This window comes from Drosophila sechellia, unplaced genomic scaffold (genome assembly GCF_004382195.2).
Source record: "Drosophila sechellia strain sech25 unplaced genomic scaffold, ASM438219v1 U_2, whole genome shotgun sequence".
NCBI lineage: Eukaryota > Metazoa > Arthropoda > Insecta > Diptera > Drosophilidae > Drosophila > Drosophila sechellia.
The window spans coordinates 1-25,436 of NW_022611138.1; the positions used below are offsets into that span (position 1 = coordinate 1).

Genomic DNA, 25,436 nt, shown 5'->3' on the forward strand with positions numbered 1-25,436 from the left:
AAACTTTATACCGTCTGTGTTAAACCAGCTCCGAAATGTTTTTATTTCGCTCTTTTTATGGGGAGACGCCAAACTAACTTTGTATTTATACACGCATATAATTGCTTAATACCTGTGATTTTATGTACATAGACGGCAATTGAAGCTTTCCATTCATGTTATCTCGAAATCACTTTGTATTTGAGATAAAGTTTTCAAGTTAAATCAAAAAAAAAAAAAAACAAAAAATTATACAAATGGAGGAAAATTTCCGCTTCAAAGAAAAAGAAATACCTGCAAATGAAAGATTTTAGTATTTAGCGTAAGCCAAAACAACAAGAATTATCAAGGAACTAATATATATAAACTATATAATAAACGATCGATGTTAGAACACTAAAAGCACTTTCACCTATACATATGATATTTCTTTAAATGTTATTAAATAAATGGGAAAACGCCTCTGGGAAAAAAACATCCCAGTAAGACTTTTCTAAACTGAAAATGTCAATGCTCGCCACAACACTTTCCTTCAGTTGATTCCCAAACCCAAAAGTGAAACACGCCACGCTCCGGAGCACACAAACACACATGCCTAAACAAAATTATTGTATTGGTCTTCAAATGGACGAATTTAGAGTACCCAAAAAGGTGAACCGTAACGTTTTCAAGGCGATTAGCATTCTTCAATCTTCACGGACCGATTTTGTCTCCACCAATGACATCGTCGACCAGGTGAAGTTCCAAATGCGGAACTGCGTTCCGGTCGAGCATATAGATGAGGCATAAAGCAGTCGCTGGCCAACTTGACCATGCTGGGCATAGTGCGGCGTCTGGGAGTGTCTAAGTATGCGCTTAGCTCCATTGTGTTTGCCGGTTGGGAATGCCCAATCCCATTCCACATCCGCCGGGCAATCCTGGTACAACCAATGCGACGAACTGGCCAGGATGCGGTATGATCAATGCAATCCAAAGGGATATTCTTAATAAATTCTAAATAAAAAGCTAACAATAATGTTCAATTTGCAGCGTCGAAAGCGCCCTATCGGGCGCTTGGACCTTGGAAATCGTCAGCAAGATCTTGACTGAGGACTCTCTGTCTGGATCTGAGATAACCAGGATGCGCAAGCGGATGCGCACCAACACAAACGGCGTTCTCAGCAGAAACGAAACCCCAACTCACAACAATCTCGAGCCCAGAAGTTTAAAGAAACAGAAATGGCGACACCAGTACTGAATCTTCGGTTATCGACCTAAGATGTTCACAAAGTCATTTGGCATAGCAATAACGTGCAAATACTATTCGGATCACCGGGATGGTCCTATACCAAACCGATGCACCATTAAGATTGGATCAAAAAGCGAATGATCCTGAGACCCCGACCGAAATAGTAGCAACACCTCGGCGATGGATGTAGAAGGAAATGTGGAGGAGGAGGAGGAGGAGGGAGGATCTAAGCTTCAATTAGTGGCACAAGTTGTCGCGCTGCGCCCATCGGCTTGAACGTTAGGCCAGCTTACCATACCTCTGGAGGAGAATCGGATGCGGAGGATGCCTCCGTGGTTGGACTATGCGGCAGTACATTATGCCTGCAATCCACAATGAGTCAATCCGTGGCGCACATTCAGCTCCTTCCCAAGCCACAGCAAAAGAATCAAATAACGTGAAAATCCAACAAGTTATGAGTATCAAGAAAACAATAAGAGTAGTGGAGAATTCAGAAGTTCAGGAAACATTTGAAAATAATTTGGATATTCAAACAACCCAGCCATCCGATGTTTTAGAAGAGTGCCGAGCGCACCTAATTATGATTTTTATAAATAATTTTCAATTTAATAAAACTAATCGAATACCCGCGCAGGCATCGATATATCGATAGTCGGTTCGCGTGAACATACACATTTCTTTCTCTCCTCTCTTTATGTTCTAATACAATGAGAGTCCATTGATTTTAGGTACCTAAAATATAATTTGCTGGAAGTTATTAATTAATAGTATTAATTAATTAATATTAATCGTCAATAGGTAGCTGAAACATGGTAATAAATTAATCGGTTCAGAATATAGATTTCGTGTGTTAGGGTATACAAAATTCGCACGACTTCGGTTCTTGGAAATCTGTTATTATCGCGCTGCCTCTGGAAGTCTTTTTCCATTCAACTGTCGGTCCTCGGCGCGTAAAGATTGCATTTACCTTTTGCTCAGTATTTAGTTTTGTGTTTTTGCGTATTTTTATTTATATGTGTAATCGTTATTTAAGCATTTGCATTTTGTTTAATTGTGTTTGCGATAAGTGCCGAACTGAGACGTTCAGTTGCATCTGCCTACTGAGAGTTGCAGTTCGCGCCACGATCTCCTCCTTCCCCCTCTCTGGTTACGTCGGCAAATGCAAACGCAAATGCAAAAGTGCGCGGCAAGTTAATTGAGTTCGGTTCTATTGTGATTGGAAAAGATATAGCGCAACAGCAGGATGGATTTCAAATTCCTGATGATACTCATCCTGGGCTTTGGCTTTATGTTCGTCTTTACGGCATTCCAGACCATGTGTAACATCGAGGTAAGTCATTGCTCTATCCGCTCTCAGTCCATCCGTCTCTCTCTCTCTCTCTCTCTATCTCTCTTATCTCTCTGTGTGTGTTCCCACGCTGTGTGTATGCGTGGGCGTTGTTGTGACATCCTTGCCATTGGACCTTCGTCCTTGTCCTTGCCAATAGACATCGCAGTGCCCTTGCCGCCCACAAGTGCGCCAACTACGCCCACTTCAACCCGCGTCACAGGATGTTTATAACATTGCCGCCATCACATTCATTGCCGCCCCATTTGTTCGCCCGAAAATTACCCCTGATTTGTGGCGGTGTAAAGTGGCAAGGAGTTGCTTATTACAATAACGATTTATGTACTGCCTGCTCCAAAGGTCACCAGTCTCATTCGGCGGCATTGTGCGCTGTGTAAAATTAAATTGATAAGAAGTGCTCGCCGCACTTGTAAACGCATCATTCGTCGCAGAGCAGTTATCGTTAGTAATGTGTGTAGTACAAGTCCGGAAAAGTTGACCCCAATAGGCGAATTGAATTAGGCATTTATAACTCCCCTCAAATTATTTCTCCGCCACTCACACCTTCATCCTATTTTATGTATATTTGTGGAACAATGGAAACCATTAAACATTGAGAACAATCGTTCGTTATGGAGTCGTGAAGCCAGAAAGTTGACCCCAATAAGGGAATAGGTCTATTGTAACTTTCTTACACTTGTTTTCCCACAACCCGTGGGTTCAAACTGATTTAAAGCTAGCACGTTATGATTGTCATAACTTAAATATGGAAATTAAATGTATAAAAATGTTAAGGAACATTTTATATTATGACGGAATGGTCATTTCAGTGATGAATTTCCAAACAAAAATATAGATCTAACAAAGAAGTATAAATCATTAATGATAATAGCAATCCGCTCTATTTAAGCTATATTAGTTCTGAGCTGATAGGGATCCCATTCATAGGCGGATTTTAAGGGGGTCATACTCCAATGCGTCGCTCTAATCGAAGTGACAATGATTACCTAATTAATATTTGCAAATAAACACAGCGGATTACACTTATTGCTAATAATGGCATACATAGATAAGCTCATGGACGCGTTCATTGACTGCTTGCATTATAACGGCATTTTCGATGGTTATTTATTGTCAGTAATAAAAGCCGTAAGATCAAGGCCACACAGCAGGCAAATGAAAACAAAACCAGAAAACAGCCTTATGTACCTACATTTCTATACTATATGCATATATGAAATGCCAACACAGATCGTGAGTTGGGATTCAATAACCAACTGGATTGTCGGGTATGCGAAAAGTATTCTTTTACGCATTAAATTCGGTTTTTTTTTGTCTGATTTTTTTGGTTTTGTGCGAAACTCGAACTCCAAACTGGCCACCAAAACGCTCTTTATAATTATGTTGTTTGCAAACAGCTCGTTTTTTAAGCATTTCGTTATGGTTCAATGCACTATCAATTCTGATAGATAGGTGCCACAAAAAACTGATGCAAAACTGAATGAATAGTTGTAATTTCAACTAAAGTTATATTTTGCTTTTCCTCTGTCTACTTTATTTTTAACCTTTTTTTTTGTCTTTGTGCGCCTGCCTGCCCTCCAGTTGGTATTTCGCTTTATAAACAATTTACTACGGCAGCAGCAGAAAAAAAAGCAAAAGTAAATTCCAATCAGGGCGTGCATTGGCGTAGTTAGCTAAACTTATAGCTACACAGTACAAATAAGTGGACTTAGGATAGAGCTAAGCCATTTATATAAACATATAAAAAATAAGCTTAACTTGAAATAAAAATGGTCAAAAAACAATTGATTTTAAGAAACTTAAAGCTGGCTTTATAATACATTCTTAAACTGATTACTATCCGGAACTCAAGCAACGAAGCTATATTTTCTTCGAGTGCAGTAAGCCAAACTTATAGACCAACAATCGATCGATCGATCGGCCAGCGTGTGCCCGTATTCCGTGTCTATTAGAGAGCAATTTTCAAGCGAGAAGTCCTTGGCTCATATGGTGCAATAGTTGGAGTGGCCAGCAGGCCATCCGGCCAGCAGAACACTTTCACAAATCCGCTTTCCACCTGATTGCGCAATCGAATCCGAATGCCCGACGCAAAGCGTCTTTCAATGTCATTGCAATTGCAATTACAAGTTCGCTGCCGCCGCACAGGCCCACACACAGCAGTATGTTGGTCGTCAGGCTCAGGCCACGTCAGCAATAAAGTAAGCCAGGTTGACCAACATGTGTACTGTATGCACACATCAGTGTGGCCAAGAAGCCGGGATGGCGACGGGGGGCAGCGGGCGGAGCGCCTGCGCCCAGACAAAAAGCATAGCCAACAACAGCCGGTTGCACAACAACAAGCCGAAAAGTGGGTGTGCGCCGACGAGCCCACCACCGCTCACTGGCCCAAACGGAGCCACCCGATCCCCGCCTGACTAAAAATGCCACCTTCTCCACCGGCGTTCGGGTGCAGCAATGTCTGGCCAAAAGAGCGGAAAATCAAGTCTAGCTTAGTGAGACCACCAACACTGAATACCCTATAAAGGTAAAACTCGGGAATTTACCCAATAATGTTGTAACATTTTCAAAAGTCAGATGATGCAAGCAAACACTTAGCAATGCTATGATTTCCAATTTGAAAATATGCCGTCTGTATTTCTGTTGTCTTTCAGTTGATACGTATTTGAAATCGACCTAGAAAGTCCTGAAAAATATATCATCAAAGCTATTTTCGAATTTGATATATTCTATATATTTATATATGTATATAAAAGCACAACTTAGCCAACAAAATGTCTCGATACTCCATGAAAGGCATCAATTTCAATGTTAAACGCGATATACAGAAGGTGGATGCTCGCACCTATGGATTCCTGAAGACCAAGGGATCGGATACGCCGATGCCCACGGCGCGAAGAGAATTAATCAATCGACGTTGATCGAAAGATTGAAATCCATAACATTATCTGAAGTGGTGAGCGACGAAGATCAATCGTCTACGGATTCGTTGGAACCGGGTAGCATGTCCTTCGAAATGAAACGGAAGCTCTTTGACGCAGCCGAGTTCACCATCACCCGAGGTCAGAAACTGAGTGTCCTGCCGCATGCCGCCGATGAGGGGATTAACTTTAGTCCGTACGATACCGGCCACAAGACACTTGAAGAAATCGAGGAATACTGCCGCGCCCTCAACATTAAGTTTGCCAAATGAAAGGATAAACTCTTCCAGAGATTTTACACGAGATATATATGATGGAATTCGGTGGCTAAAGGATGAAACAGAGCAGAAGAGGAATAAGGTCTATATTCTATACAATCCAATGCAAGTCAAAGAAACTATTTTATAAAGCTGAGTTCACTTCAGAACAAAGCCAAAAATGTACTGAATACATTTTATATTTTGCCTACCTAAATATTACAATAATAAAACAAAATCTTAAATAAATGTGGCAATTTTGTTTAAGTATATAATGAAATTAGGTACGAGTGCAAGCTTCAAGCAAACATCGATATACCCTTTGCATAGAAATTCCAAACAAAACTCGTTTCACATTTTTAAAGTTTTTCTCGAGTCGTTGTGCCAGTTTTTTTTTTTTTTTTTGCGTAATAAATAAACAAAGCAATGTGACGATCGACTTGAATAAGTTATTCAGCGCATTCTCCTGCAATTCCGCGTACGCATCGTGCTTTCTTTATTGCACTTCGACTTTCTTTTGGGCCATGTTTGCTCAAAACTTGACCCAATTCTCGGTTTTATGTCCGTCGATTTGATAATCATCAACAATTTTCATTGAGCTATATGGTGCTGATAAGGAATAACTGCACTTGAAACACCGCCTTACGATCGCTTATAACACTTTGCTTTTTATGCTACCCTACAACACTGCCATAAACATTAGTTAGTTTTTTTCGTTCATTCGAAATACCAAACAGACTTAACCACTTTCCATAGAAAGATTTATTAAACACTTCCTGAACTCCCAGGGTTACAGAACGTTTTAACTGGCAATTCAGTTCCGCTTCTCGACTGCAGACACTTAATTTCTCGACTTTCACTTGCTCATTAATGGCTATATTTCAATGGGCCACTTTAAAAGCATTATCAGTGCCACCTCTCGAGTTGGACTTCAAAATGGGCACGAGGACCGGACCAGATTTGCAGCGCCACTTAATTGATGCAAATGGAAATCGAATTCGAAATCGTGTCAGAGTCAGAATCAGAATTTTTCGCTCAGATAACGATATCACTTGACGTTTGCCGAGATGCGTCCTTTGGAATGGAAAATTTTTCGACTCGAACGCAAACATGTTTCGCAAATGCAGCTTGGAATTTTCCATTGACATTCACAAGAATTGTAAAGTTAACCCTGAATCTGGTTGCAGATCCAAGTCGATACATATTCATTTTTTTTCAATAGCTGCAGTTGTTTTTTCAAAGCACCAAAGAGTATGAGATATATGAAGTATTAAGTTTTTAATATAGGAAACTGTTTCAATTTCAATATCAAACTTTCTTTGATCACTGAACTTCAGGAAGTGTCATTAGCATAAGATATCTTAAAGATAGATTTCATAACTAGATTGTTTAGAGATAGATGTATGATTAACAGAACCCAAACCTATAAATATATTATGCTTGATATTTAATCCGAAAAATAAAAAAAGCAGATAACAATTCACTTAGTTGTATATCAGTTCGATCTGCTTTGGTTGGGGTTTTATTTTAAGGAGATTGTGCCTCCAAAACGTATCCGGACAGGAAATACCTGTATGATGCGTACTTGAGCCGAGAACACGTTTATCGTATAACATTTAAAGAGAAACATTAAACAAATGCGTCGGCCGTCGGTTCATTGGCATGCAATCGTCAAAAAATGTGTCCGGCACGTTACCAAAATGCTAATCGCTTCACCTTTCGTTCCGATATCTCAATCTGTAGAAAACCATACTGGATAGCATTTCCCAGGAAGATGATACCTTCAAGGGTGAGGGCTACACCAGCCTGGCCATCATTTACCTGTTCTTCTCGCTGTCCAACTGGTTGGCACCCTCGTTCATTTCGTTCACCGGACCACGAGTGGCCATGGTCGTGGGAGCACTGACCTATACGTGAGTATATAGCCCCCAACCCTCCGGCTCATACATTTTGTTACCTAAAATATTCGAAACCCTTTGCAGGGCCTTCATGATCACGTTCATGTTCCCGTCGACGGTGTTGCTGTACGTGGGCAGCGCAGTGCTGGGATTGGGTGCCTCGATCACCTGGACGGGACAGGGAACGTATCTGGCACGCTGCAGTGAATCTTCGACGATTTCGCGTAACTCTGGCGTCTTCTGGGCCCTGCTGCAGTGCAGCATGTTCATTGGCAATCTGTTCGTGTACTATCAGTTCCAGGACAAGACCCGCATCGACAAGGAGACACGGAATCTGGTCATCGGCGTGCTCACGGTGATTGCTGTGCTGGGCATCGTGTTCCTGGCCGCGCTGAGATTCATGGCCGACAATGCCGAGCACGACAACGAGCTGGAGCAGAAGCACACGGGCTGTGGACAGGCCATATACGCATTGAAGTCCGCAGGACAATTGTTCCTTACCAAAAAGATGCTGCTCCTCAGTCTGGCCTTCTTTTACACAGGTTGGGTTGGATTGTGTGCAAAATGGAATGGAATCAGAGATACTAAGTGCTTAAACTTATCTTTCTAGGCCTTGAACTGTCATTCTTTAGCGGAGTTTTTGGATCAGCGATTGGATTCACCACGAAAATAGCCGAAACACCGAAGGAGATCGTTGGCCTGGTAGGCATATGCATTGGAGCCGGCGAGGTCTTCGGAGGAGGACTCTTCGGCATACTGGGCAACAAGACGACGAGATACGGACGCGATCCCATCGTGATTGCCGGCTATGTGATGCACATGGCAGCCTTCTTCATGACGTTCATCAACCTGCCGAACAGTGCACCGTTTAAAGATACCACCGATATATCCTATCTGGACCCGCCCCGAGCCAGCATCGCCCTGGTGTGTGCCTTCCTTTTGGGCCTGGGCGATGCCTGTTTCAACACTCAGATCTACTCGATGCTTGGCGGAGAGTATGTGAACAATGCCGTGGGAGCCTTTGCCCTGTTCAAGTTCACCCAGTCGGTGGCGGCGGCCATAAGCTTCTTCTACTCCTCGCACTTCGGGCTGTACGTGCAGCTGGGCATCCTGGTGGTCATGGGAACCATTGGCACCATCGCCTTCGTCTTCGTAGAGTGGGGCTTCAAGAGGCAGCACCGCGAGCAGGAGGCATTGGAGAAGTAATTCCGGCGGGGGACTCATAGGGTCTAGAGTATTATATGCAGGTTCACGTTAGAACTCTAGGGCTAGGGCCGTTTATCCGCGTTTGTTAAATTCCTCGGAATGCTTGAAATCCGTGCGACTGCGTCGTCTTCCTAGACAATAACTGATAAGTGTTGTTGCGCGCTAATGTTGCTAAATATACGTATTTTAATGTTGGCATTCCCAAAACGTAATTGTAATCTAGTTGTCTATGTTTTTATATGTGTGTATTGTATATGTGCGTTTATTTATTTTAAGCGGCGATTGTGCAAATATAAGCTAGTAAACCACAAATTTGGAGTATTAAAAGAAATATATAACGAATTTTAAGAAAACAATAGTTATTATAAATAGTTAAAATAAATATTTTTGCTAATATTATTGGTGATCATTTTTCAACTATTTGATTTATTTTTGAACTGCCTAGATTTTACATTTTGAAATTCGCACACACTCGATTACGATGTATTCGATTCCTTTAAAAATCAATAGTACCATGTGCAACTATCGATTGTCTGCCCATGAGCACTCATTTCGCCCATTCCTAAAAGAAATCATTCAATTTTGAAAAACTTGGATGAAACCATGAAAAATGGCCAAGAATAAGTCGACTGTGTACCTAGGATACGAGGATGAGGAGGTTACGGCCAAGCAGGAGCAGTTCCTGAACAGTTGCACCAACAAAATCGGCGGCACACCCGTAAGATAGGCGATTGCATCGACTTCAATCGAGGCAGCGGATAATTGAAATTGATTTTTACCCACAGGATTGGCCCAGACACGAGGTGACCATTCCGTCATGCCCGCTGTGCGGTGCAGTGCGTCCGCTGATCGTGCAAATGTATGCGCCGCTGGATCGCTCCCAATTCCATCGCAGCCTTTACGTTTTTGGATGCATGAGCCCCGCCTGCTCTCAGAATTCAATGAGCTGGTGTTGTGTTCGCACCCAGCACCTGGACCACCAATACGAGGTGATCAGTGAGCACTCGCCGAAGGCAACGCCCACTAAGAAGCAGAACTCTAAAAAGAAGGGAAAGTCGAGCGGATTGCAGGCTATCAGCTGGTGTAGTGGAGCGGACGATTGGGGCGACAGCAGTGGTGGAGCTACCGAACCGGCCAAGACCATATCCGTGACATTGGACGAGGCGATGGACATTACCGCGGACGACGAGCAGAACGAACGAAATGGCAATGTGCGACCGAATGCCCTGCATTATGCCAAGTCGGACATCCAAATGGATGAACCAGCCAAGCTTGAGCAGGTAAAGATTGCCGCCGATGATGACGACGACGAGGACGAGAGCACTTCGCTGGAGAACGACCTGATCTTTGGCTTTCATCAAATGGACATGATTTCGCCCCAAAACGCCGACGATGATCCAAATGCTAATTGTGCAGCTGCCGCCGCTCCCAGTTTGGATGGAGCAGGAGCCAGTGCCGCCTCAGCGGCCATTGGTGCTGAGATCGAGGGCCCCGAAACGGATCTGGTGCTGGTCGACACGCCTAAGAAGCCGGAACGCGACCTGATTGCCTTGTTGAAGCACACCTCCAGTGCGTTGTCGCAGATCAAGGACCTAACGCTAAAGTCCTACTACATTGCCGTCGATGTGGAGAGCAAGACCCAGGTGGAGGAGTACGAAAACTTTGGAGGCGCTTTGTCCATAGACCACATTCGTGATTTGTATCAGGAGTACAAGCTGAGAGACGAGAATGCGGGTCAGTCACCAAACGGTGGTGCATCTGGATCAGCAGAGCAGAGCGATGAGCACGAGTCCTATGAGAAGGCATTACCAGCCCATGGCGACTTGGTGTTTCACAACTTTATTACTACCATCCATCAGAATCCGGGCCAGCTGTTGAGGTAAACATTGCACTTTATCCTTCTTAGCTATCCTTTCACCCAAGTTGTTCTGCTTCAGATATTCTCGGGATGCGCTTCCGCTGTTGGTGGCCCCGTTGACGGAACCTCTGCCCAAGTGTCAGAATTGCAAGGGAGAGACCATCTGCGAGGTGCAGCTGCTGCCCACACTGATTCCCAAGCTGCGGTTTCAGGTGAACGGTTCCAATGCACCAATCGAGTTTGGCAACGTGCTGGTCTTCACCTGCCTCAAGAGCTGCTGGGACACACCCGACCTGATGCGCTACGAACATATTGTGGTTCAGTCTGAAACTTAAGGTGGCATACACGGCCATATCCCAAAGCCATTAGAGTCATTCGCTGTAGCTGCTACGGTTGCAGACTGGTGCAACGAATTTTAAACGCAAACTGCAGAGATAAAGCTAAGCTTCTCGATTGTCCTAGGAAGATTTTATGCTCTAGTTGTTAAGAACGTTGTAAGCTTTTAGACACTCCAAAAAGGATAGTTGCTAATAATATCTCGTTATTTCCACTCCCCCTCTAAAAGGGTTTCAGAACATATTGTTTTATTTCCAAATTGCAGGAATCCATCATAATCCTAATTGACCTAAGCTAAAGGTGCATCGGCATCAAGATGGTAGCTCTTCACAGTTGAGAACCTCAGCGCCGGATATTTGGCCTCGGTCAAATCGAACTCGGAGCTGATGTCCACCTTGTTGCGCTTCTGCACGAGCGTGTAATGTGACCAAACCAACTGGGCGCATCGGCGCTTGGTGGTGCCTGCGATTCGCAGCTCGATTAGGAACTGTGAGGAGTCCTCATCCACTGGCATGATACTACCTCGTCTCTGTCGCACGTGGACCAGTCCACGCGGCTGCGACTTTTGCAGCACCAGAGTGACTGTGCTCCCGAAGAGACGATAGCGACCCCGAAGTATTTCCGCCCGTACGTTGTGCACGTGCTTCAGTTTGGATACACCTTGCGCCGGCTCATCGGCAGTCGTCATCATCAGCACCTTGCCATCGGGCAGAAAGCGAATGTAGCGATAGTACTCCACCAGTTGCACAGGACGGTAGAACTGATCCTGGAAGCTGTTCTCGCCCATTCTCAGGTACGTAGTCTTGCTGATGTAGCAGCCGTTAAAAAGAACTCGGTCTCGGCGGACAAACATGTCCCGCCAGGAGTGGTAGACGTTGCTTACATCCGAATCCTGGGCCTCTAAGGTACCAACGTTGTGGCCCCATACTCTATAAACAAAATTAAGATAGGTTCATTGAATCTTAGGCGTTATTGGAAAGAGTGGCTTACTTGACACAAGCTAGCCTCCAGAGCTCCTCATCCCGCGCGTAGACATAGAAACCTTTGCAGACAGCAGCGCACTGTTCCAGCGAGCGCATGTCCAGCTGGGCGGAAACCACCCAGCGCAGGATACGCATCACAATCTCGGGCGGCAGGTCGGCAAAGTGCAGACCGGTGGTCAGGACATTGGCATCACGGCTGGACGCTATCATCTTGCCTTTGTAAATGTTTTCCTGCCGCAAGTCGTGCTGGAACTTCTCGTACAGGTTGTCCACGATCTCCTCTCCACTCTGCGTAGCATCCGACTGACCCAGATCCAGTTGCTTTGCCAAATCGTTAGCCAGATTCAGGTACTTTTTGCTGACATCGTTGCTGAGCTTTTGCTTCTGCTGCTCGTAGAACTTGAACTCAATGTCCGGAACGATTTGGGTGGCCTTCCTGTAGAAGGGTAGTGCGTCGTAGACCTTGCCACGCTGCTCCAGCTGCACAGCGGTCCGATAGAGGCTCTCCGCCTTGGCCTGCAGTAGATCGGCCTCGCTGAGATTGGAATTGGCAGCCGTGAGGCGATCACCAGCCTCGGAACGGCTCCTGGATCCAGTGTTTGTTGTGTGTTCCTGCAGCTCCCGCTGCCAGTTCTCCCGGAACTCATCCAGTGCATTGGTGCCCGTTTCCCGGCCTGGCTGCTCGCCATCCGAATCCACATCCGACATGATAAGAGCTAAGCTAGTCTGTGAATGCCAAACAGATCGTAGATTATAGACATCTGCGCATTTATCTAACGCAATTTCTAACCTGAAAGATCTTAGTATTCGACGTGGACAGGTATGGAAGTTGGGAACGAAATAGAACTTATAATAAAGGGCCGCGCGTATTGCTGATTTTGGTCGCGGGCTTCACCCCAGAATTTCGTAGTCGTACGCAACTGGGAGCAACATGTGGCCATTGGTAAGACCCCAAGATTAAGATTATTCAAATACGCAAACGAGAACACTTTTACACCAATGTTATTGCTTACAGTGTGCACGCAGTTGTTTACTAAGGTATTCCTTTAAACGCTTGCGGTCACATTGACTTACATACTTTGTCAATTCTCAAAAAGGATATATTTCCAATTAGTTAATAGCGAAATTCTGCTTGAATGTGCTTCTAATTAGAATTCTATTAAGATATTTACAATAACAAAAGATCAATTTGAAAATCGATAGCATTCAAATGCATATTCGATAAATATTCAAAACCAGCTGACTTCAACGCGGTTCTGTTTTGTTTTGGTTGCTCATTCGCTTGATTCGCACTATCAGCAGGTAAAATGTGTTATTAACAATTAAAATGGCTTATTAAAATTGATTTTAGGAACCATGTCAGCCGACTACTCCCATCTGAGCTCCGCCATCCTGGAGCAGTGCTTCGGCAAGGTGGTGCAGGCGGTGGCCGACTGCCTCTTTTCGGCCACCACGAGGACCCTGGGACAGATCACCAGTGCCACCAAGTTGTCGAGGAAGGAAGTAGCATTCGCGCTGGCGGTGCTGGTCAAGTTCAGACTGGTGGACTTTACCGCCTCCAAGGCAAACCCCTTCCTGCGGAGTACGCCCTCCGGCGCGAGGATGTTCTCTGCCTTCTAAGGTATCCGCGGTATGTAAAATCGTATATCTTTTCTGCAGTTTCATGTTTTAAAATGTGCTCGGTAACTTTCTCAGCTACGTTCACCTGGTGCAAACCAAGTACGGAAATGTGGGTGCTTCCATTTCGGAGGAGTTGATTAATTCTGGATCCGATACGGCAACTGGAATTCTGCTAAAATGCCTAGCCGAGAATGAAAACAAGGCAGAAAGTCCGGAGTCCTACCGCAACACCTTTCTCGAAATGATCACCGATCACTATATCATCAAGAGACCAGAACTGCTGGTGGGCGACGACCAGGATGAGAATGTGCCGAAATTCGAGACCAACGAGTGCGATTTCTTTAGGCATCCCAATATTGATCTTCAGTTGTTGGCCAAGATACAAAAAGGAGAAGCCACTCTGGCGGAGGCCAAGGACTCACACATGGTGTGGAACCTGAACCACGATCGCTTTCATCAAGACTTCCGGGACACCATCATGGTGGATGCAATTGAGCGAAAACTGGGTGAAAATGCTGCAGAGTGCTTTCGATTCATATTGAAGATTATGTATAACACAACTGATCCGTGGGAAAGAGTGAGTTTCAAGACAAACATTGTGCTTTTCAAAAATTCATAACATATATATTTCTTTGTGCAGAAACTCTCCAATCAAATAACTTTCGTGGAAATTAAACAGGCTATTGAAAGGAAATCGAATAACCTGGATCTTATGAAGTACTTGGACCAGTACATAAGCCTATTGAGTGAGTATAATTGAAAAAAAAACGGATGAATACATCTAAAATAATGTCTTATTTTTAGCTGAAGACTCACTGGGATTCTTTCGAAGAGTGGGAGACATGGGTGGAGGTGTGTACGTAGTGGATATGGAACATGCCTTCGAGTCGCTAGCCTTTGCTTGTGTGGAATGTGTCATCACGGAGCGATTTGGCTCAAAGGCAGCCCGAATATTCGAGTGATTCGGTCCAAGAAATACATAGAGCAGGAGGACCTGCAAAAGGAGGCCATGATACCATCCAAAGAGGCCAAGTCGCTGGCGTATAATTTGTTCCAGGAACAGTTTATTCATGTCAAGATTATTAAGAAGCCTGGCGGAGGCAGTAATGGCCCGGCTAAAGCATTTTACCTCTTCCAGGTCAGGGAGAAAGATGTGAGTGTGGTCGAGGAAAAGTTCCTCTTCTATTTCTAATGTTATTCATGCATTTCAGACCGTGAGAATGCTGCTCGATGCCAGCTACAAATCCCTTTATAACACAATAGAGCGATCTAACTTCGAAAAAAATGAACACAAGGGCCTAATTGATAAATCACAAAGGCTGGACAGCATAGTAGAGGCCATGAAGGAACGTGGAGAGACGGACGAATATATCGCAGAGGTATATAATATTTAGGTTGATAAGAAGTACATTATAAGCCGCTCCTTGCCATTTCAGATTGTTGAGACTTTCACGCCACCGGAGTGCGAGATCCTAAATAAGGTGAAAAATCGCATAAAGACCTTGTCAAAAGCTGAACTGACCCTAGACGATACCATCTTCCTACTGCAAATGTATCAGCATCATTGCACTACGCTGCCAACGGGTATTCGTAAATTTAAATAAATTGTAATCTTAAGAGAATATGATTGTCTTATTTATTCAGAAGTTTATTTTTTCCCACCGAGACGCATTTTGAAGAAACTAAGACTATGCATTTTTCAAACATTTACGATCAGCATCTTCTTGGAAAATCGTTTTATGGTTACTGCCGACAGTTTAAAGTATATTAGACTCAAATTTATTAAACACACATATGCGAACGAAAGGACTGCACACTGAATCACAGGCTATATAAATAAGGTATGCATAAAAGAAGGCTAGTTGCTTTCAGGAGTTATTACACTCCGCTTCCGGTGCACAATACGCTGCTCGCGGTGGGCTTTCTGCAATTTAATGAAATGTTGTTCCAAGGCATCGAAATCAATGCCACTTTTGTACTCCAGTGAATTGCGTTCATCCCTGCGGATTAAAGAAAAGTTGCATTGAAAGTATTCAGTAAATGAAAAATATCTTACACAGGATCGTGACCCCAGTAGTTGGGCACGCATTGCAAACGATTCCGAAGCGTGTCAAATGCTTCCGTCTGCGGCAGCAGCATCAGGATGCCAAACAGGGCATGAGCCAAGTACTGTGCATCCGCGCAGTTATTCGCTTTGGAAACAAGCGTAAGACGCAATGGAGCGAATATGGGAGACTCTATCAACTGAACCAGTTTGTCCAACTCGGTCAGCAGCTCCAAAGTGATTTCAACATCGGCACTGCATAATAATAATATATACACATTCAATAAACTAAGGGAGTTTTACGTATTAAGCACTTACAATAGCGTAACCAAGCGGGACACATGCTGGTAGCTTTGGGTGAGCAGGCACAAGGAGAGAGTGGACACTGGACAGTGGGCCCAGCTCTTGTAGAGGCATTGAAAGAGATCCGCTGACTTCCGTTGGATATATTTCGCAGGCTCGTACGCAATTCGAATAGCTCCGTTGAGGTTAGTAGAATCATGTTCAGCAGGCGCACAACCGTCGAAGCAAACTTCAAGTTGGGCACGCCCTCCGCAATTATTTCGGCAAAGGTGCGGTAAATGTATTCCGCATTCAGCAGCACACAGAGTTTTCTTTAAAAGATATGGTTATATGTGGGCATATTTAATGAAAGTAAGTATTTGTAATGGGTTTACCTAATAATAAGGCTGGCTCTGTTCTCCAGTATAAGTTTCTCCTCGCTGAAAAGGTTCAATAAGCTCAACAAAAACTCGCGATAGTGCGATTTGTTAAAATCGTTAAGCTCTGTAAGAAGAGAGCATTAGTTATTATATTGATTAAAAGTATTTCAGGAATATGTTCTCACCCCTGCTCTCTTGAGAATTTACGATTTCCGCCAAAACGGACAGGCTTTGAAGGACTACCTCATCCGAGTTGTCGGCCAAAGTTGACAATAGATTAGTGTTCAGGTTTCTCGCATGCACGGACATTTCGTTTGGAAAGTTGGTGAATAGATGGTGGATCCATTTTAGAACTGCGATCTTTGTGTGCATCGAATTGTGCGTGAGATACTGTGAAAGAACGTCCATAATCGAACGCAAATCAATCTTGGCCACTGTCTCCGTTTTCAGCTCCTTGGTCGAAACGAGCAACATCATCGAGTTGTTAACAGACACGGCGCACTCTTTAATACCTTTAGATTAAATGGGTTAAGAGTGTGCTTTCTAATGGAACTATTTGCTTACTCCTCTTCGATTCCACATTGTATTCCAGACACGGCAATATCGCCGTGAATATGCCACTTGCATACGGCAGCACATTGGGGCCAAATATTTGGACAAACTCCCGTATCCAGGTGATCGCAATGGACTTGATGAGCTCATTGGGCGATTGTGCGTGCGTTATGAGTGTATTGATAGTATCCTCCATACGCACGGATGACGAGTCGTTCCTTATGGACTTCAGGAACTGGCTAATTGTGGTCTCGCACATGCGCTGGATCTCAAGCGTATTGTCCTCGAGCATGACGAAGAGTCCGTCCAAGATCTCGGTCAAATAGTTGACCATGTTAATATCCGGAACGGCATTTAGGATCGATATCCATGAGATCACATACTGACGGGCAAACGCATCCTTCACATAGATGTGCTCTCTCAGCAAAGGAATGAACGCCTGCAGATTGAATGTTTGCGACGATTCCGTGACAATGTCCTAAAAGTAGGGTAATTACCAAATAACTTTGATTCTTTTGAGATTAAATGAAATTCTAAGGGTAGCTACCTTTAGCAGGCGATCCAGCAATTCGCTGCCGTCCTTGACCATTTGATCGGAATCAGTCACGAGTCGCGATAGTGCGGCGAAAAGCTCCGGGAAGAAGGGAATGATCGCAGAGCGGGCCACCTTCACCACGTTGTACAGGGACTCGCAGGCGAAGTAACGCACACGGATATCCGGATCCGACAGGCAGGTCATGATGGGCGTCACCAGGCCCTGGACGTACTTGCCCGTATCCTGCAAAAGTAGACAAAGTCTTGAAAAGGGAACACGCTTCCGATGACTAATGGTCACACATACCTTGCCCAGCCCTAAACCCATGGCTGCCAGACCGATAAGCGCTCCTTTCCTTCGGTTTGCGTCCCGTGATGTCGCATAATCCGTGGCCAGCACTTCGATCAGCTTGCGGATCTGGGCCGAGTTGTTTTTGTTGTTGAATTCCGTGACCATTCTGGCGGAGAGTGCATTTACCAATTGGGATGACGAATCTCGGCGGTGGCTGTTTCATGGACTACTCACTTCTCGATCTCCTGCGAGGCCAGCTTACGTTTCTCGTACACCTTGTCGCCCAGCGCCTTGGCGCAGGACTCACTAAGCGGGGCGTACGGCGGTTCCATTCTGTAATCCGTAATCTAATCAAAATAACAATATTTGTAGGCGGGTTTTTGGATTGCTCTGCATATCTTCACGAACAGCTGTTTACTAGGGATGCCAACTCGTGTTTTTAATTGTTTTCGCTTCGGCGCCAAATTTCCGTCGCATTTAAAAAATAATTTTCATTTAATTTAAGTAATGTCTACAATCTCGAGGACAGATTAAACGAGTTCTTAAGCAAATCACTCAATGACAATAAAAAGCAATTATCTTTAAATAAATATAATATTTTTATTAACCAAGTAGCTTAATATAGCTAAATCAATTTGTTGCTAACTTAAAACTAACAAATTATGTTTTAACTATTTACATTCTTTGGTTGGTAACAACCAAATAAATAATATCACTTTTTAAAAACTTAAGCCAGGAACTGAATAATTTCTTTTTGCCTTTAGTCGACCTCCCTCCACTGTGGGTCCAGAGTAGCCGCCAATCCTCCGGCCTGTTGGCCGCAGTTGGCTCCCGGTCCACCAGCTGCTCCCGCTCCCGCTCCCTGCTGATGCATCTTGGTCATGATGGGGGAGCAGTGGCGAGTGAGCTTCCTCCATCTTGTGGTCAAACTCCTCCTTCTCGCGGTGGTGTTGCTGTCCAGCCATCGGATAGTGTCGTTGCACTTGTCCAGGACGGGAGTTCTTGTCGGCCTCGTCCAATTTTGCCAGCGGTGCTGCTCCACGGACTGCTTCACATTGAAGACGTAGCTCTCCAAGGCATTTCGAGAGGTTATGCGCTGGCGCTGCTTCTCGTCCTCGTCGGCGTACTTCTCAGCCTCGTTCACCATGCGATCAATCTCGGCCTGCGAGAGGCGTCCCTTGTCGTTCTTGATCGTGATGTTCTTGGCCTTGCCCGTGCTCATCTCCTTGGCACTGACGTTCAAGATTCCATTGGCGTCCAAGTCGAAGGTAACTTCTATCTGGGGCACACCCTTGGTGCAGGTGGAATGCCGGAACAGATCGAAGGTGCCCAAGCATTGTTTGTCGCTTCGTCATCGCACGTTCGCCTCATACGGCAGTTGCGCCGATCAGCTTGGTCATTACCCTCCAGCGGTCTCAATTCCCAATGAAAGTGGGGCCACGTCCACCAGCAGCACGTCCTGGATCTTGCCGCTTGGTCTCCGCGAGGATAGCGGCCTGCACAGCAGCTCCGTATGCCATGCCTCGTCTGGGTTGATGGATAGGTTGAGGTTCTTGCGTGGAAGAACTGCTGCAGCAGACTTGCACCTTGGGAATGCGAGTGGATCCGCCGACAAGTACGATGTCGTGGATCTGACCCTTGTCCATCTTGCATCGGTGAGGGCCTTCTCCACAGGCTGCAGGGTGTTGCGGAAGAGGTCTGCGCACAGCTCCTCGAACCTTGCGCGGCTCACTTGGTGTAGAAGTCCTGACCCTCAAACAATGCGTCGATCTCGATGGTGGCCTCCGTGCTGGAGAAAGTGTGGCGCTTGGCCCGTTCAGCTGCTGTTCTGAGGCGACGTAGGGCGCGAGGGTTGGAGCGCAGATCCTTCTTGTACTTGCGCTTGAACTCCTCCGCCAGGTGGGTAACTAGCCGGTTGTCAAAGTCCTCGCCGCCCAAGTGTGTGTCTCCGGCTGTGGAGCGCACCTCGAACAGTGATCCTCGTCGATGGTCAGGATGGAGACATCGAAGGTACCGCCGCCCCAAGTCGAAGATAAGCACATTGCGCTCACCCTTGAGATTCTTGTCCAGTCCGTAGGCCAGTGCTGCCGCCGTGGGCTCATTGATGATGCGGAGCACATTCAGGCCGGCGATGTGACCAGCGTCTTTGGTAGCCTGGCGCTGGGAGTCGTTGAAGTAGGCTGGAACTGTGATGACTGCATCCGTGATGCTCTCGCCCAGATACGCCTCCGCCGTCTCTTTCATCTTGGCCAGCACCATTGAGCTGATCTCCTCGGGGGCAAATCGCTTGGACTCACCCTTATACTCCACGCCGATCTTGGGCTTTCCGCAGTCGCTTACCACCTTGAAAGGCCAGTGCTTCATGTCTTCTGCGATTTTGGGGTCGTCGTATTTACGGCCAATGAGTCGCTTGGCGTCGAACACTGTGTTTCTGGGTTCATGGCCACCTGGTCTGGCCGGATCGCCGATCAGCGTTCCGAATCTGTGAAAGCCACGTAGGACGGCGTGGTGCGGTTGCCCTGGTCGTTGGCGATAATCTCCACCTTGCCATGTTGGTAGACACCCACGCAGGAGTAGGTGGTGCCCAGATCGATTCCAATAGCAGCATTGTGTGTGAGTTCTTCTTCCTCGGTAACGACTTGTTCAAAGTATCAGAGTTCTCTTCTTGTCTTCAATAATTACTTCTCGGTTGATTTCAGTAGTTGCAGTTGATATAGTTGGTTGCTGGTTACTTTAAATTGATTCACTTTAACTTGCACTTTAATGCAGATTGTTTGTTTAGCTTGTTCAGCTGCGCTTGTTTGTTTGCTTAGCTTTCGCTTAGCGATGTTTTCACTTTGCTTGTTTGAATTGAATTGACGCTCTGGGAACGAAGCGGCTCTATTTATACTCCGGCGCTCTTTTCGCGAACATTCGAGGCGCGCTCTCTCGAAGCAACGAGAACAGTCTTTCGTTTACTGTGTGACAGAGTGAGGGAGCTTTAGTGCAGAGAGGAGAGCCACAAAACGATGAGATAATAACGGCCAGAGAAATTTCTCGAGTTTTCTTTCTGCCAAACAAATGACCTACCGCAACAACCAGTTTGTTTTGGGATTCTAGAAATTTCGCTTTATTTTGGAACTTCTTATAAATACGCTGCTTAAATAACTTATGTTAAAGATAATCGAAGCGCCTTTGTTATGCGAATGCCCACCGTTTTTAAACCAATAAATGTCTGCTCCGGCATACATTAAAGATTATTTTAGTTAATGAATTAAACTATTAATGGACTTTCTTCTGTTTTAATATACGATAATAGACCTTTAAGGTCTGGAAACTGTATAAGAAATTAGTTGCGACTTAATTTACATATGTAAGCATCTAAATGTGTACTAGATTCATTGAAATTAATTATGTACGTACATGTATGTAGGTGATTGGCAGCTTTGGAAACTAAATGCTATGTACATACAGTGTCAAATGTGTTTAAACTTGGAATTTGTTGTTTATTTTCTTGTATATTTAAGAATATTTAATTTGTTTTTTGATTTATAAGTAAAATAAATATTGTTTAATTATATTTCATAAAAAATTGCGTTTAATTAGCAAGAACCTTTATTTTTACCTTTAAAGTCCAAAATTCAACTATTTCTGACATATTTACAAATCTTAGAAAGATGAGACCAAAAATACAGACCTTGTGGCACTAACCAGCACAGGTCTTATTTACATCAAAACATTGCCACGCCTCTTTCAGGTCCAATTCAATTTCAAATTGGTTTAAATTTAAATACTGCGCTAACATATGGGTGTAGGCCCATATCGCTTCTTACAATAGAAAGATGACCCTTCGCAAAGATTAGTAATAAAGTTTAGTTGCATTACATTGTTTTCAAAAAAGCCTCCTCTGTTTTTGCATACGTTTTTCATCCATTTGTAAAACAAACATTCATATGTACGTAAATCTATGTGATTACAATCATCTGCATACAATTGTCTTTATCAAACTAATAAATAAATCGCATTCGCTATGTACATTCGCATAACAAAGCGCTTCGATTATCTTTAACATAAGTTATTTAAGCAGCCGTATTTATAAAGAAATTTCCAAAATAAAGCGAAATTTCTAGAATCCCAAAACAAACTGGTTGTTGCGGTAGGTCATTTGTTTGGCAGAAAGAAAACTCGAGAAATTTCTCTGGCCGTTATTATCTCATCGTTTTGTGCTCTCCCTCTCTGCACTAAAGCTCCCTCACTCTGTCACACAGTAACGAAAGACTGTTCTCGTTGCTTCGAGAGAGCGCGCCTCGAATGTTCGCGAAAGAGCGCCGGAGTATAAATAGAGCCGCTTCGTCCCAGAGCGTCAATTCAATTCAAACAAGCAAAGTGAAAACATCGCTAAGCGAAAGCTAAGCAAACAACAAGCGCAGCTGAACAAGCTAAACAAACAATCTGCATTAAAGTGCAAGTTAAAGTGAATCAATTTAAAGTAACCAGCAACCAACTATATCAACTGCAACTACTGAAATCAACCGAGAAGTAATTATTGAAGACAAGAAGAGAACTCTGAATACTTTGAACAAGTCGTTACCGAGGAAGAAAACTCACACACAATGCCTGCTATTGGAATCGATCTGGGCACCACCTACTCCTGCGTGGGTGTCTACCAACATGGCAAGGTGGAGATTATCGCCAACGACCAGGGCAACCGCACCACGCCGTCCCTACGTGGCTTTCACAGATTCGAACGCCTGATCGGCGATCCGGCCAAGAACCAGGTGCCATGAACCCCAGAAACACAGTGTTCGACGCCAAGCGACTCATTGGCCGTAAATACGACGACCCCAAAATCGCAGAAGACATGAAGCACTGGCCTTTCAAGTGGTAAGCGACTGCGGAAAGCCCAAGATCGGCGTGGAGTATAAGGGTGAGTCCAAGCGATTTGCCCCCGAGGAGATCAGCTCAATGGTGCTGGCCAAAGATGAAAGAGACGGCGGAGGCGTATCTGGCGAGAGCATCACGGATCAGTCATCACAGTTCCAGCCTACTTCAACGACTCCAGCGCCAGGCTACCAAAGACGCTGGTCACATCGCCGGCCTGAATGTGCTCCGCATCATCAATGAGCCCACGGCGGCAGCACTGGCCTACGGACTGGACAGAATCTCAAGGGTGAGCGCAATGTGCTTATCTTCGACTTGGCGGCGGTACCTTCGATGTCTCCATCCTGACCATCGACGAGGGGATCATGTTCGAGGTGCGCTCCACAGCCGGAGACACACACTTGGGCGGCGAGGACTTTGACAACCCGGCTAGTTACCCACCTGGCGGAGGAGTTCAAGCGCAAGTACAAGAAGGATCTGCGCTCCAACCCTCGCGCCCTACGTCGCCTCAGAACAGCAGCTGAACGGGCCAAGCGCACACTTTCCTCCAGCACGGAGGCCACCATCGAGATCGACGCATTGTTTGAGGGTCAGGACTTCTACACCAAAGTGAGTCGCGCAAGGTTCGAGAGCTGTGCGCAGACCTCTTCCGCAACACCCTGCAGCCTGTGGAGAAGGCCCTCACCGATGCCAAGATGGACAAGGGTCAGATCCACGACATCGTACTTGTCGGCGGATCCACTCGCATTCCAAGGTGCAAAGTCTGCTGCAGCAGTTCTTCCACGGCAAGAACCTCAACCTATCCATCACCCAGACGAGGCAGTGGCATACGGAGCTGCTGTGCAGGCCGCTATCCTCAGCGGAGACCAGAGCGGCAAGATCCAGGACGTGCTGCTGGTGGACGTGGCCCCCACTTTCATTGGGAATTGAGACCGTTGGAGGTGTAAATGACCAAGCTGATCGAGCGCAACTGCGCATTCCGTGCAAGCAGGACTAAGACGTTCTCCACGTACTCGGACAACCAGCCCGGAGTCTCCATCCAGGTGTATGAGGGCGAACGTGCGATGACGAAGGACAACAATGCATTGGGCACCTTCGATCTGTCCGGCATTCCACCTGCACCAAGGGGTGTGCCCCAGATAGAAGTTACCTTCGACTTGGACGCCAATGGAATCTTGAACGTCAGTGCCAAGGAGATGAGCACGGGCAAGGCCAAGAACATCACGATCAAGAACGACAAGGGACGCCTCTCGCAGGCCGAGATGATCGCATGGTGAACGAGGCTGAGAAGTACGCCGACGAGGACGAGAAGCAGCGCCAGCGCATAACCTCTCGAAATGCCTTGGAGAGCTACGTCTTCAATGTGAAGCAGTCCGTGGAGCAGGCACCCGCTGGCAAATTGGACCGAGGCCGACAAGAAACTCCGTCCTGGACAAGTGCAACGACACTATCCGATGGCTGGACAGCAACACCACCGCCGAGAAGGAGGAGTTTGACCACAAGATGGAGGAGCTCACTCGCCACTGCTCCCCCATCATGACCAAGATGCATCAGCAGGGAGCGGGAAGCGGGAGCAGCTGGTGGACCGGGAGCCAACTGCGGCCAACAGGCCGAGGATTTGGCGGCTACTCTGGACCACAGTGGAGGAGGTCGACTAAGCCAAAAGAAAATTATTCAGTTCCTGGATTATGTTTTTAAAAGTGATCTAAATAGTTGAGTGCCATAGAAAAATGTACATGCTCCAACTATAGTATTATACTTATATTTAGCAACCCATTGCTTTGACTACATATAATAGCAAAATAATATTAATGCATACTCTTAAGCAGTATAAGTAAATTAATTGAATAAATAAGAAAATAATTATTAAAAGTATACATGACGTTTTTTAATAAAGTTAATCGCATTCTTAGTTTCGGAATGCTCATTCGAAACTTTGCTTTGAAGTCTTCTGAGACAAAATGTCGATTGAATTGTTTTTAAAACACGTTAGTTTCACACTTAATTGCAATATTTTAGTTCAGCAAGTACATTGAATACATAGCGATAATGACCCTAAATAGATACACCTACATTGTACAGATTTTAGACGGGATGCATTCCTACTCAATGCAAGCCATCACTAGAAGTACAATCAATTTCTTTACTATCACAAAAGTCGTCGCAACTCAGGAGAGAGGGGGATTCGAAATGGAACGAACTAACTAAATTGAAATAAGTGAATCGTTTTTGCAGCGAATGGCGAAATTTCCTGCAGCTTGTCATTTTTTTTGGTTGTTCGCAGTTCATTCTTTTTACCCATTACTAGATTGTCTTCTGCATGAAAATTCATAACGTCAGCTACAAATTCTCTTCCATTCCATATTTTGTTCATACATAATTTCGATTGCGTAATTGTATTTTCAATAACTCTTTATGTAGATTTGGTTTGCTAGTTTTCTAGGTTACATATGATACTTAGAGCTAAGTTAAGATTATGGATTGCACTTTTCCATGATTTAGGCTAGTTCTATCTGTGACAACATTAAAAAGTGTGTTTAATATTAAATAAAAGCATGGAGTTTATTCCGCTCAGGATTTGCAATCCTAATATAAGATGACATATATGAATATTCAAATTTTGGATCGTTTTAGTACTCCAAAAATCATGAAAAAGTGCTTCGCCTTCGACAAGCCGAAGTGCACATTCTTAGATGATTCATTTGACAACATTTCACTTGAAGTTGGAACTTTCCTACACGCAAAGAGTCGCTCGATTTCTAATTGGCTTTGCTCCTCCATATATGTATAGTTATTACGTATATCTCCTGTTTAGTTGGACAAACAACACTTATATATGGATAGTATAGTTCCGGGGCAGC

The 25,436-nt window shown here is 44.9% G+C and overlaps 4 protein-coding genes and 5 pseudogenes across 5 annotated transcripts; 6 read left to right on the forward strand and 3 right to left on the reverse strand.

Moving 5' to 3' along the window:
* The first annotated feature begins 568 nt into the window (after positions 1 to 568).
* Positions 569 to 1,877, forward strand: LOC6606656 (annotated as a pseudogene).
* Positions 1,878 to 2,335: 458 nt separating this feature from the next.
* On the forward strand, positions 2,336 to 9,176 carry LOC6606655 (UNC93-like protein MFSD11). The gene is made up of 4 exons (XM_002031419.2): positions 2,336 to 2,537; positions 7,474 to 7,643; positions 7,713 to 8,170; positions 8,239 to 9,176. The coding sequence occupies exons 1-4, from the start codon at positions 2,451 to 2,453 to the stop codon at positions 8,832 to 8,834; spliced, it is 1,311 nt and encodes a 436-aa protein (XP_002031455.1). The 5' UTR covers positions 2,336 to 2,450; the 3' UTR covers positions 8,835 to 9,176.
* Positions 4,745 to 6,308, forward strand: LOC116802672 (annotated as a pseudogene).
* Positions 9,177 to 9,377: 201 nt separating the features above from the next.
* Positions 9,378 to 11,264, forward strand: LOC6606654 (programmed cell death protein 2-like). Its single transcript, XM_002031418.2, has 3 exons — positions 9,378 to 9,552; positions 9,620 to 10,713; positions 10,772 to 11,264. The coding sequence occupies exons 1-3, from the start codon at positions 9,445 to 9,447 to the stop codon at positions 11,025 to 11,027; spliced, it is 1,458 nt and encodes a 485-aa protein (XP_002031454.1). The 5' UTR covers positions 9,378 to 9,444; the 3' UTR covers positions 11,028 to 11,264.
* LOC116800174 (F-box only protein 9-like) lies at positions 11,231 to 13,025 on the reverse strand. 2 transcript variants are annotated; one of them, XM_032727036.1, is made up of 3 exons: positions 12,802 to 13,025; positions 12,019 to 12,737; positions 11,234 to 11,957 (listed from the first exon to the last, which is right to left on the reverse strand). In XM_032727036.1, exons 2-3 carry the CDS (start codon positions 12,717 to 12,719, stop codon positions 11,318 to 11,320), a joined length of 1,341 nt encoding a protein of 446 aa, XP_032582927.1. In that variant the 5' UTR covers positions 12,720 to 12,737; positions 12,802 to 13,025; the 3' UTR covers positions 11,234 to 11,317. The 2 variants fall into 2 exon arrangements, with proteins under 2 accessions (XP_032582928.1, XP_032582927.1); XM_032727037.1 differs by lacking the exon at positions 12,802 to 13,025 and having other exon boundaries at positions 11,231 to 11,957.
* Positions 13,026 to 13,240: 215 nt separating this feature from the next.
* On the forward strand, positions 13,241 to 15,253 carry LOC116802669 (annotated as a pseudogene).
* Positions 15,254 to 15,387: 134 nt separating this feature from the next.
* LOC6606651 (protein VAC14 homolog) lies at positions 15,388 to 18,127 on the reverse strand. The gene is given in 10 exon segments (XM_002031415.2): positions 15,388 to 15,631; positions 15,688 to 15,930; positions 15,994 to 16,114; positions 16,117 to 16,289; positions 16,353 to 16,461; positions 16,523 to 16,849; positions 16,902 to 17,367; positions 17,437 to 17,667; positions 17,731 to 17,881; positions 17,950 to 18,127. Coding segments are annotated over 10 exon segments (2,061 nt in total). The 5' UTR covers positions 18,048 to 18,127; the 3' UTR covers positions 15,388 to 15,489.
* A 333-nt stretch (positions 18,128 to 18,460) lies between these two features.
* LOC116802670 lies at positions 18,461 to 20,171 on the reverse strand (annotated as a pseudogene).
* Positions 20,172 to 22,095: 1,924 nt separating this feature from the next.
* LOC6606648 lies at positions 22,096 to 24,233 on the forward strand (annotated as a pseudogene).
* The last annotated feature ends 1,203 nt before the right edge of the window (positions 24,234 to 25,436 follow it).